This window comes from Muscardinus avellanarius, assembly GCF_963383645.1.
Source record: "Muscardinus avellanarius genome assembly, chromosome: 3".
Classification (NCBI taxonomy): domain Eukaryota; kingdom Metazoa; phylum Chordata; class Mammalia; order Rodentia; family Gliridae; genus Muscardinus; species Muscardinus avellanarius.
The window spans coordinates 39,151,323-39,164,116 of NC_137788.1; the positions used below are offsets into that span (position 1 = coordinate 39,151,323).

Consider the following 12,794-nt stretch of genomic DNA (forward strand, 5'->3'; position numbering starts at 1 on the left):
TGGAATGATCATATAATAATAATTATTACAAGCATGATGGCACATGCTTGTAATCCTAGTATTTGAGTGGCTGAGACAGGAGGATCACAAGTTTAAGGCCAGGCTCAGCTACTTAGTGAGGCCCTCTGCAACTTAGTGAGACCTTGTTTCAAAAAACAACAACAACAAAACCAAACCAAACCAAAACAAAACAAAACAAACTAGGGCTTGGGGTGTAGCTTGAAGGTAGAATGACCCTGGGTTCCATCCCCAGTACTGCAGAAAAAAAATATATAATTATTATTCCTTTTGTGGTGCTGGATATTTAACCCAGGGGCATTCTACCTCTGAGCTACATTCCAGCCCTATTTTATTTTTTGTTAACCTTGAACCTTAGATCCTCCTGTCTCAGCTTCCCAAGGACTGGGATTACAGACATGTACTTCCATCCTCAGCTCATGATCATGCAATTATGAAGAAAAGGTTAGAGTTCTAGCTGGACGTGGTGGCGCACGCTTGTAATCCCCGCGCTTGGGAGACAGAGACAGGAGGATTGCGCAGGTTCGAAGCCAGCTGCGTGTGCTGGCTTAGGAGACTCTGTTTCCAAATAAAAATGTAAAAATAGGTCTGGGAGTGTAGCCCGGAGGTAGAAGGGCTTCCAAAAAAAAAAAAAAAAGAAAAGAAAAGGTTAGAGTTCTTCTAGAGGGTTGCTTAGCAACAGCATAGAACATTGTCTAATAGTAGTGACAGTAGCATCCTAAGATTGTTACTGATGTGCAGTGTGGAGGCTCCTTATTTCCTATTTTGCCAATCTTTTTTTTTTGTTTGTTTTTTGTTTTGTTTGGTACTGGGGTTTGAATCAGGGGTATAGGGCATTCTACCTCTAAGCTATACCCTGAGCCCAATTTTATTTTATTTTTTATTTTGAGGAGGATCTCGCTAGGTTGATGAGTTGCACTACTTGCTGTGGCTCAGATCTGAGACCCTTCTGTTTTAGCCTCCCTAGTGAAGGGATTACAAGCATGCACCACCACGCTGAGTTTCTGGGGTCCCTTCTAAATAGCTCTCCCCCACCTTAGGTTTAGGATGATAAGAGTGTGTTTCTGGCCGGGCGTGGTGGCACATGCTTGTAATCCCAGCCTTTGGGAGGCTGAGACAGGAGGATCATGGTTTGCAGACAGCCTCAGCTACTTAGTGAGGCTCTTTGCAACTTAGTGAGACCCTGTTTCAAAACAAAGAATAAAAAATAGGGCAGGGGGTGTAGCTTGGAGGTAGAATGCCACTGGGTTCCATCCCCAGACCTGAAAAAAAAAAAAAAAAAAAAGAATGTGTTTCTGTTGCTTGTAACGAAGAATATGGCAGACCCAGCATGTTTAGCTAGTAATTGTCACAGCATAGATTAATAGGAGAAAGGTAGGCAGAAACCAGATTTTGGATGGCATTGCCAACCATAGTATGTTTATATTTCACCCTTTTTTGGGGAAGGGTACTGGGGATTTAGCCCCAGGGGCATTCTACCTCTGAGTTACACCCTCAGCCATTTTTATTAAGAGTGTGTGTGTGTGTGTATGTGTGTGTGTGTGTATCTGTGGTGCTGGGGCTTAAACTCAAGGGCTTTTAAAAATTTTTTTGAAATTTGAAAACAAAGCCGGGCGTGGTGGCATACACGCTTGTAATCCCAGTACTTGGGAGGCTGAGATAGGAGGATCAGCACTTTAGTGAGACCCTGTTTCCAAATAAAATATAAAATGGGTCTGGGAGTATAGCCCAGAAGTAGAAAGCCTCTGGATTCCACTCCCAGTACAACAACAACAACAACAACAACAACAACAACAACAACAACAACAACAAAAGAAATTTGAAAACAGGGGTCTTGCTAAGTTGCTGAGAACCTTACTAAATTGCTGAGGTTAGCCTTGAACCTATGATCTTCTTGTTTCAGCCTCCCAAGTACTGGGATTACTGGTGTAAACCACCATGCCCTGATAACCCTTTTTGTTTTGAAACAAAGTCTTGCTAAATTACCACATGCTAGCCTCAAAACTGAAATCTTCTTATCTCAGACTCTTAAGTATGGGGTTACAGGTTTGTGCCATTGCCCCCAGCTACACTTCCTTTTGAGATTCATTTAACTGTTTTAAGGGGGGGGGGTCAAAGCTGGGTGTGGTGGCACACGATTGTAATCCTAGCATCCGGGAGGCTGAGACCAGAGGATTGTGGTTCGCGGACAGCCTCAGCTACTTAGTGAGGCCCTCTGCAACTTAGTGAGACCCTGTTTTAAAATTAAGAATAAAAAATAGGGCAGGAGGTGTAGCTCGGAGGTTGAATGCCCCTGGGTTCCATCTCTAGACCTGCAATAAATAAATAAATAAATAAATAAATAAATAAATAAAGCAAGGGAATCAATACAATTCACAGTAGCCAAATTATGGAGCCAACCTAGGTGTCTCTTAACAGGTGAATGGATTATAAAACTCTGGGAAGTACACACAATAGAAGTCTACTCAGCAATAAAAAAAGAACAAAATTACGTCATTTGCAAGAAAACGGAAGAACCTGGAGAACATTATGTTAAGCAAGAATAGTCAATCACAGATAGTGAAGGGTCCTATGTTTTCTTTAATATGTGCAGGATAGGGAGTAATTGGGATACAAGAGGGACTACAGATAATAGAAGAGAAACCTTAGTGGAGCCAGGGAGGAGATATAAGGGAGGGTAGGGGAAGAGGAAGACTGAGGTTCATTAATGGAAAAACTACCATAGACTATGTGTATACATGTGAATATACACCAGTGTCAATCTGGGTACTCTATTGGGAGGGAGGGAAATGGGGAAGTGGGGGGATAAGTGCCATGTGCATGTATGTTATTTATTTATTTATTTTTTTTGGTGGTACTGGGGGTGGAACCCAGAGGCTTTCTACCTCCGGGCTATACTCTCAGACCTGTTTTATATTTTTTATTTGGAAACAGGGTCTCACTAAGTTGCTGAGAGCCTCACTAAGTAGCTGAGGCTGGCTTTGAACTTGTGTAATCCTCCTGTCTCAGCCTTCCAAGCGCAGGGATTACAAGCGTGCGCCACCACACCCGGCTCCATGTATGTTATTGTTAACATGATTTACATTATGATGTGGGACTATAATATACCAATAAAAGCACAAGAATACAGCAAGGGAATATATGTTATATGAAGATCCTTATGAGTTGCTTTCTTTTTTGACAGATGGGTATGAAGAGAATGAGTCTGGCAACAGGTGAACTAGTTGGGAGGCTTTCCCAGGGAAGCAGGTGAGGGAGGGTAAGAATTGACTTGAGGTGGTGCCAATGGGTTGGAAAGAAGAGGCAGATTGGAGCGATAGTGAGGTTACAGATGTAACAAGCCTTGTTCATTAATTGAATGAAAGGGAGGGAGGAGGAAGGAGTTGAGGATGACTTTCACATTTCTGCTCAAGGCAGCTGGGTGGGTGGTGAAGAACTGGGAATGCAGGAGCAGGCTGGAATGAGGCTGTGGGGCACAGTGGTTATATGTATGGGCTCTGCCATCTGACAGACCTTGGTTGGGCTGCTTGCTCTGCATTTGTTGGTTGTGTGGTGTTGAGCACATTATGTGACACTTACGCCTGCTTACTTAACTGTAAAATGAAAATAATAAGCTGGCTGTGGTGGCAAATGCCTGTAATTCCAGTACATGGGAGGCAGAGACAGGAGTATCATAAGTTCAAGACCAGCTTCAGCAACTTAGTGAGACCTTCAGCATCGTATGGAGACCCTGATTCAATACAAAAAATAAAAAGAGCTGGGAGTGTAGCAAAGAGGTAGAATGCCTCTGGGTTCAATCCCCAGTACACCCACCTCTAAAAAAAAAAGGGCTGGAGGTGTAGGGTAGTTTGCAGGTAGAATGCCTCTGGATTCAATCCTCAGAATGGATTAAAAATACAATTTATCTCTTGTTTGTGTATGTGTGAATTGAATGCACAGTGTCTGGTATAAAGTAGGCACTCTACCATGCTGATTATTATCAACTCTTCAGAAACTGTTCAGGAAGGAGGCCCAGGACAAATGAATGAAGCCTTCAGGAAAGGTTTCTGAGAATGAACTCTGGTTGGGTCGGAGAGTAAAAAATACAGTGTTGCGGCTACCAGCTGAAGCCAGTTGGCCAGGCAGGGCCGAGCTGCCGCCACATGTTGCAGAGATGAGTCACTGGAGGCGTCAGGTCAGGCTGCCCAGGCCGCAGCAGCTGGACTGGGCTACATGATGACTTCACTGTCAGCGGGGAGTCCTGGGGACCTTTTCCAAAGCCTTTTTGTCCCTTTACTCCCAGGAATCCATCACTTTTTCCTCGTTTACAGGACTTTCTACACTTCGGAGGGAGCAGGAAACTGTTAAAAGGACACAAGAGTCCGAATTTGATTTCTGTCTAGTTTAATCTCTGATTTGCTGGTTGACCGGTACGTTTTCCTTCACTCCAGCCTCCTTATCTGTAACATGAGAATAAGCAGACTGGCCTCCCAAGAGCAATGTGAGAATCGGGGGAGGGCTGGCAGGCACTGAATAAAGAGGCATGTATGAGCGCTCTACTCATTAATGGCATATTTGGTCTCCTTCCGGCTCTGGGCCCCTCGCCCTCTTCCGTTGGAACTCATTTTAGGATCCCCAGTAGGCGCTTAGCCCGGCCTACAGTTTCATGAATGGATGAATGAAGACTCGCCGAGCGCCCGCAGCCGCAGGGGCGCGCCGCCCGCCCCGCCCCGCCCCGCCCCGCCCGCGCGCGCCTGGCCGGCCTCTGGCGACCGTTCGCCGGCGCGTGCGCGGGAGGCTCCGGGAGCGCGCGCGAGGGCGGGCGGCGGCGGGCTGGCGGGCGGGCCGCGGGCGGCGGCGGCGGGTGGCCGGCCGAGCGCGTGCCGGGTCGAGGAGACGCGGCGGCGGCGGCGGGGATGCTGCCGTCTCCGTGAGGGGCGCCGAGGAGGTCGCGGCGCTCGCGCCCACAGCCAGCGCGGAGGCGCCGCGGGCCGGGGTCGCGGCTTCGGCGGCCGCCGGGCCATGGTGGCCGCGGGCGGAGGTTACGGCCGCAGAGCTGCGGCCCGGGGCCGGGCGAGGCCGGCACAGTCGCGGCGCTGACGCCCGCGGGGCCCAGCCGCAGATATGAAGCGGAGCCGCGGCCGCGACCGAGCGCAGCCGCCGCCGCCCGCCCGCCGGGAGGACGGGGCTCCGCCGCAGAGCCTGCCGCCGCGCCGGCGAGCGCCGCCCGGGAGGCAGCGGCTGGAGGAGCGGCCCGGGCCCGCGGGGCCCGACGGCGCGGAGCAGGTAGGCGGCGGGGCCGGGGCGCGGGCCGCGGGCGGCGGGGGCGCCGGGGGCGCCGGAGGGAGCGGGCGCCGAGTCGTTTTCGAGGAGGGGGTGGGAGGCCTAGAGAGGCGGGAGAATGGAGAGTGGAGGGTTCGAGACAGCTGAATTGGAAACGGGGAGCAGGGGATGGAGACACGGCCCCAGGGGCGTTCGTAGTTCTGGATGGTTTGGGTTCTGGTTGGCGAGATGGGGCGCTGGAATGTGGGCTGCGTGGATAAGCTACAGAGTAGGTTTACTGGAGGAGGACTGAGGAGTTATCCAGAGGGGCAGTCGCCCAGAAGAGTCAGTGTCAATTTGATAGACTTAACGCTATTTCTTAGAAATTGTCCTCACCCTACGCATTCTCTGATAGGATGGTCTTTATACTGGGGTACTAGTGTGGTGTACAGAATCATTGTGTTAACATTCTCCTTAGTAACCATCTACTTCATGAAACGCCTTTTCTTATTCTTTCGTTCTTTCTTTTTTTGGGACTGGGGATTGAACCCAAGGATGCTCTAACTCTGAGCTATTTCAAGATTCAATTAACTAGATTCAATTTAGATTGAACCCAGGGACATCCTACCTCCGAGTTACACCCCAGCCCTATTTTTTATTCTTTATTTTGAAGCCAGGTTTCACTGTGTTGTAGCTGGCCTCACAAAGTGAGGATAGCAGGCTGTGAACCTGCTATTCTTCCTGTCTCAGCCTCCCAAGTACTGGGATTGCAAATGTGCTCCACGACCGGGCTTACCCAGCCCTATTTTATATTAATTTTTGGTACTGGGGATTGAACCCAAGGGCATTCTATCTCTGAGCTACATTCCTGAGTGTCAGCCTCCCAAGTACTGGTATTACAGATGTGCACCATCATTGACCGGGTATGAGAAAGTACTTTTTTTTTTTTTTTTGAGTGCGTGTGTGCAGTCTCAAGCCCACTGTTGTAAATGGAGAATTCATAGCTCTAGGTTCTTACCACTGAAAATACCTAAATGGGAAACACAGGTAGAAAGCAATGTAAAAACATTCCTGGGTGTTCTGAATGGATAGAATATATTTACTAATTTACTAGACAGTAGGTGTCTTTATGAATAGCGGATAAAGGTCAGTTTTATCAGGTAGTGTAAGCAGCTACTAATACCTTTATGAGATTCATTAGAAGGAATACATGATTCTTGATCCTATTAGATTTGTAGAAAAATGTTCTGCCGTAATGAACTCTAGTGACATCTTTCCATTTGCATGGCCTTTAGTGACTTCATCCTTGAATTAGTGTGTGTGTGTGTGTGTGTGTGTGTGTGTGTGTGTGTGTGTTCCTGATTGAACCCAGGGGCATTCTACTTCTGAGCTACACTGTCAAGCACTATTTTATTATTTATTTGGAAACAGGGTCTCACTAAATTTCTGAGAGCCTCACTAAGTTGCTGAGGCTTTTAACCTGCGATTTTCCTGTCCCAGCCTTCCAAGTACTGGAATTAGGGTGTGCGCAACCATGCTAGGCTATCTTTGAACCTTTCAAGAATTTTTTTTTTTTTTAATTTTTGCAGTATGGTGGATGGAACCCAGGGGCATTCTACCTCTGAGCCACACCCCCCAAACCCTATTTTTTATTTTTTATTTTGTGGTACTAGGGGTAGTACCTAGGAGGTGTTCTACCTCTTGACCATACTCATATATATGAGTATATACTCCTAGACCTATTTATACTTTATTTGGAAACAGGGTTTCACTAAGTTGCTTGAGAGCCTCACTAAGTAGCTGAGGCTGGCTTTGAACCTGTGCGATCCTCCTGTCTCAGTCTCCCAAGCACTGGGATTACAAGCATGTGCCACCATGCCTGGCTCTTATTTTTAGTTTTGAAACAGGGTCTCACTGAGTTATGAAGGGCCTCACTAAGTACCTGAGGCTGTCGCCAAACAGCAATCTTCCAGTCTTCGTCTCCTGAATGCTGGGATTACAAGTGTGAGCCACCATGCTCAGTCTTCAAGAATTCTGGTAGGTCTCTGCCTCTTTCTTTTTAAGGAGAAAGCCCTTAGTTAAATAAATATCTTCATTATACGTCATTATTACATAGTTTCAGTGATGCACATTAGACCTTATATAGTTTCAGTGATATATCTGCTAGCCCTTGGATTTTTTTTTTTAACTTTCATTTTTCCACCTTTTATTCTTTATTCATACCTGAGTAGATTACATTGTTGGCTCTCTGCGATTGCTTCCAGGCTGCTTGGCATTATCCTCTCTTCTCCCACACATCCTTGCCTCCCTACCCCTCCTTCCGTTTGAGGTTTAAACCCAGGGGCATTCTACCTCTAGTACTATTTTTTTTTTTTTTTTTTTTTGCAGTACTCGGATTGAACCTACAGGCATTCTACCTCCGAGGTATACGCTAGCCCTATTTTTTATTCTTTCTTTCTTTTTCGCAGTACTGGGGATGGAACCCAGGGGCATTCTACTTCCAAGCTAAATCGCCATCCCTATTTTTTATTCTTTATTTTTTTAATTTTAAATTTAATTTTTTGGTGGTACTGGGGGTGGAACCCAGAGGCTTTCTACCTCCAGGTTATACTCCCAGACCTATTATATTTTATTTGGAAACAGGGTCTCACTAAGTTGCCGAGAGCCTTACTAAGTAGCTGAGGCTGGCTTCAAACCTGTGCGATCCTCCTGTCTCAGCCTCCCAAGCGCGTGTGCCACCACGCCCGGCTTTTTATTCTTTATTTTGAAACAGGGTCTCACTAAGTTGTAAAGGGTCTCACTAAGTAGCTGAGGCTGTCCATTAATCACAATCCTTCTGTCTCAGCCTCCCAAATGCTGGGATTACAGATGTGTGCCACCATGCCTGGCTATATTTTTGAAACAGGGTCTCAGTAAATTGTGGAGGGCCTCATAAGTAGCTGAGGCTGGCTGTGAACCTGTGATTCTCCTGTCTCAGCCTGCCAAGTACTGGGATTACAAGCATGTACCACCACACCTGACAATTTTTTTATTCTCTACTTTGAAACAGGATCTCATGAAGTTGCAGAGGACCTCACTAAGTAGCTAAGGCTGGCCAAGAACCTGCAATCCTCCTTGCTCAGCCTCCCAAGTACTGGGATTATAAGTGTGTGCCACCATGCTGAGCTCACATTTTTGTTTTTTACATTCTCTTCAGTCCCTACTCGAAACTAAAAATGTCTTCAACTATAGATCCATTCCTGACTCAGTTTACCTGATGTAGTTTATCTTTGTGCATGCTTTTTCAGTGAGCATTTTCTGATCCAGGTGTGGTGGTGCATGCCTGTAATCCCAGTTTTTGGGAGGATGGAAGAGTAACATCTGTAAATTCAAGGCCAGCCTCAGGAACTCAGTGAGACCCTCAGCAACTTGGCGAGATCCTGTTTCAAAAAAAAAATAAAAAAAAAATAAAAGGGCTTGGCGTATAGGTTAGAGGTAGAATGTCTCTGAGTTCAATCTTCAGTACCAAAGGGGGGGGGGTATTTTATGGTCCCTGCTACTTGGGAGGCTGAGGCCATGAGGGGCCACAAGTTCAAGATCAGCCTAGGCAACTTAGTGAGACCCTGTCTCAAAAAAGTGCCCCTGGATTCAATCTCTAATACCTCCTCAAAAAAAAAAAAAAAAAAAGTTTGTGTTCACTCATCCTTAGCTTTATTTTTCCTTTTATTTCATCCCTTCTTGTCTCCTAAAGACCCTTGTAATGTTTGTTCTCTCTTTGTCTTATATCTCAGAAACAAAACAGCATAATTTCCCTGAATTGTGCAACCTACCAAGCTTCTTTATCTCTTCTTTGCTTCAGCACTTGTTTCTTGAAAAACGAGTTTCACCGTCTCAATGGCCTTACTCTATATAAATTCCTAATATTATGGTTTGTCTTGTATATTTACACTTTCCAAACTGATGCCTTCAAGGTGTCAGTAACTTGGGTTTTTTTTTTTTTTGTTTACTTTTTATTGAGGTTTGACTTAAGAGTGCACAATTGAAGGTTCTTTCAGTTCTTAATTTTTTTTTTTTTTTTTTTTGTGGCACTGGGTATGGAACCCAGGGGTATTCTACCTCTGAGCTATACTCCCAGTCCTATTTTTTATTCTATTTTTTTTTCTCCCAGGTTTGGGGATGGAACCCAGGGGCATTTGACCTCCGAGCTACAACCCCTGCCCTATTTTTTACTAAATAGCTGAGGCTGTCCGTGAACTGTGATCCTCTGGTCTCAGTCTCCCAAATGCTGGGATTACAAGTGTGCGCCACCACGTCCTGCTCAGTTCATAAGTTTTAAGTTTTTACAGAAAAAAAAAATACACCCATATGAACATTACTCAGATCTAGGTGGAGAACATTTTCAGTATCCCGGATTACTTTCTTGTATTTTTTCCCCAGTTACTGTCCTCCTCCAGTGGTAATCATTCTCATAACCTTTATCATTGTAGATTAGTTTTACACTAATATTTTATATGAATGGAAATATAGTTTATACTCTTTTGCTACTAAATTCTTTTATTTAGATTGTCTGTGATCTGATACATGTTGATACTTACAGGAATATCTTTTTTTTTTTTTTTTTTTGGTACTGGGGATTGAACCCAGGGGCATTTTACCTCTGAGCTACACCTCCATATTGATTTGGTTTTTTGGTTTTTGTTTTTGGAAACAGGGTCTCATAAAGCTGTTGAGGCTGGCCGCTTATCTGTGATCTCCTGTCTCAGCCTCCCAAGTTCTGGGATTACAAGTGTCCACCACCATGCCCAGCTGATTTTATTTTGTTTATTTTTTTTGTGGTACTGAGAATTGAATCCAGGGGTATTCTACCTTTGAGCACATTATTTTGAAACAGGATCTCACTAATTTTCGGAAGGCTTTACCAAGTAGTGTAGTTGAGGCTGGCTGTGAACCTGAATCTTCCTGTCTCAGCCTTCCAAGTACTGGGATTACAAGTGTGTTCCACCATGCCCAGCTTTGATTTTATTTTTTATTTGAAACAGAGTCTTACTAAGTTGCTGAGGCTGGCTTTGAACCTGTGATCCTATCTCAGTCTCCCAAATACTTGGATTATAGGTGTGCACTTCCATACCTGCCTCTGTTCTTTTTTTTTTTTTTTTTGTGGTAGGGTAGGGGGTTGAACCAAGGGGCATTCTACCTCTGAGCTATACTACCAGTCCTATTTTATTTTTCATTTTGAAAAAAATGTCTCACTAAGTCACTGAGAGCCTCGCTCGTTTGTTGAGGCTGGCCTTGAACCTGTGATTCTCTTGTCTTAGTCTCCCAAGTACTAGGATTACAAGTGTGTGCTACCACATCTGGCTCAGTGTTCTTTTTAGTTGCTATATAATTTTCTGTATATCTGATATTAAAGAATAGATATTTCTTTAATATCCATTCTGCTGTAATGGATATTAAAATTTGTTTTTCAGATTAAAATATAGTGCATGGCTGCTTATAAAAAGCATCATGTGAAAGAGTTGAACAGAGAAATCTGTAGAAGTCCTGGGGACCTTTATATGACTAAATTTGATAGTCTTTTCCTAGTTCTCATCCTTTCTGATCTGTATGAACTGTTTTTCATTGTTGACATTTTCTTCTCTTTTGTCATAAAACTCATTCTTCTACTGCTTCTCTGACTGTTTTCTTGTGTGTCTTGGTCTCTTTAGTCTTCCTGTTTCCTAAAATGTTCCTTGAGGATATGTCCTCTGCTCTCAGCTTGTTTCTTCATTTTACTCTGTTCTAGCATGCTCTGTGTGTTTGTGGAAGTGTTTAGGATGTGGAACAAAGATCTGTAGTTCTCTGTTCATAGCATTGTGTTACAGAACCTTCTTGTCATTTGAATCTTCCGGCTTAACCTCTTTTCTTAGTTCTACATTTCCATTTTTTTTTTTTTTTTGGTGGTACTCGGGGTGGAACCCAGAGGCTTTCTACCTCCGGGCTATACTCCCAAACCTATCCTATTTTATATTTTATTTGGAAACGGGGTCTCACTAAGTTGCTGAGAGCCTCACTAAGTAGCTGAGGCTGGCTTCGAACCTGCACGATCCTCCTGTCTCAGCCTCCCAAGCGTGGGGAGGGATTACAAGCGTGCGTCACCACGCCTGGCCCTACATTTCCATTTTTATTTTATTTTATTATTATTATTTTTTGGTGGTACTGAGGGTGGAACCCAGAGGCTTTCTACCTCCTGGCTACACTCCCAGACCTATTTTATATTTTATTTGGAAACAGGGTCTCACTAAGTTGCTGAGAGCTTCACTGTAAGTAGCTGAGGCTGGCTTCGAACCTGTGCGATCATCCTGTCTCAGCCTCCCACGCGTAGGGATTACAAGCGTATGCCACCACACCCAGCTTACATTTCCATTTTTAAAAATATTTCTACCACAGGCCAGGAGTAGTGGCGCACGCTTGTAATCCCCATGCTTGGGAGGCAGAGACAGGAGGATTGCACAGGTTCGTAGCCAGCCGCGCGCGCTGGTTTAGGAGACCCTGTTTCCAAATAAAAATGTAAAAATAGGTCTGGGAGTGTAGCCCGGAGGTAGAAGGGCTTCCAGGAACCCCAGTACCACCAGAAAAAAAAAAAAAAATTCCGCCACAAAATCAGCTTTTTTTTTTGTGTGTGTGTGTGTGTGTTACCAGGGATGGAACCCAGGGTCATTGTACCTCCAAGGTACACCCCCAGCCCTATTGTTTTTAGTTTTTTTATTTTTTATTTTTTTGAAACAAGGTCTCATCAAGTTGCCTTGCTAAGTAGCTGAAGCTGTCTGCAAACCAACCACTATCCTCTGTCTGCCTCCCAAATGCTGGGATTACAAGCATGTACTACCACACCCAGCTAACATTTGTATTTTTTTTTTTTTTTTTTTGTGGTACTGGGGATGGAACCCAGGGGCATTGTACCTCTTAGCTACACCCCCAGTTCTATTTTTAGTATTTTTATTTTTATTTAATTAATTAATTAATTTATTTTTCAGTACTGGGGATGGAACTCAGGGGCATTCTACCTCCAAGCAGAACCCCTAGCCCTATTTTTATATTCTTTATTTTGAGACAGGATCTCACTGAGTTGCAAAGGGCATCACTAAGTAGCTGAGGCTGTTTGTGAACCCGGGTCCTCCTGTCTCAGCCTCCCAAATGCTGGGATTACAAACGTGCATCACCATGCCCAGCTATTATTTTTATTTTTTGAAATAAGGCCTCACTGAGTTGCAAAGGGCTCACTAAGTAGTTGAGGCTGTCAGCGAAACGTGGACTGTGGTTCTCCGGTTTCCACCTTCCAAATGGGTGTGCCACTATGCCCAGCCTGCATTTGTATTTTTTTTTTTTTTGCGGGTCTGGGGATGGAACTCAGATATATCTGAGCTATACCCCTGCCTTAACTTTCTTTCTTTCTTTCTTTCTTTCTTTCTTTCTTTCTTTCTTTCTTTCTTTCTTTCTTTCTTTCTTTCTTTCGTGGTACTGGGGATGGAACCCTTCTACCTCCAGGCTACACTCCCAGACCTATTATATATATATAT

General features: G+C 44.7%; 1 protein-coding gene across 3 annotated transcripts in view; it reads left to right on the forward strand.

The window, feature by feature from the left end:
* Positions 1-5,121: 5,121 nt before the first annotated feature.
* The window catches only part of MAST2 (microtubule associated serine/threonine kinase 2), a gene marked incomplete at both ends in the record, with an annotated part of 181,261 nt that continues 173,588 nt past the window's right edge, over positions 5,122-12,794 (forward strand). For all 3 annotated transcript variants that reach the window (XM_080690730.1, XM_080690731.1, XM_080690732.1), the window contains one exon: positions 5,122-5,283. In XM_080690730.1, the coding sequence (XP_080546856.1) occupies positions 5,122-5,283 (162 nt within the window). The remainder of the gene's footprint in view (positions 5,284-12,794) is intronic.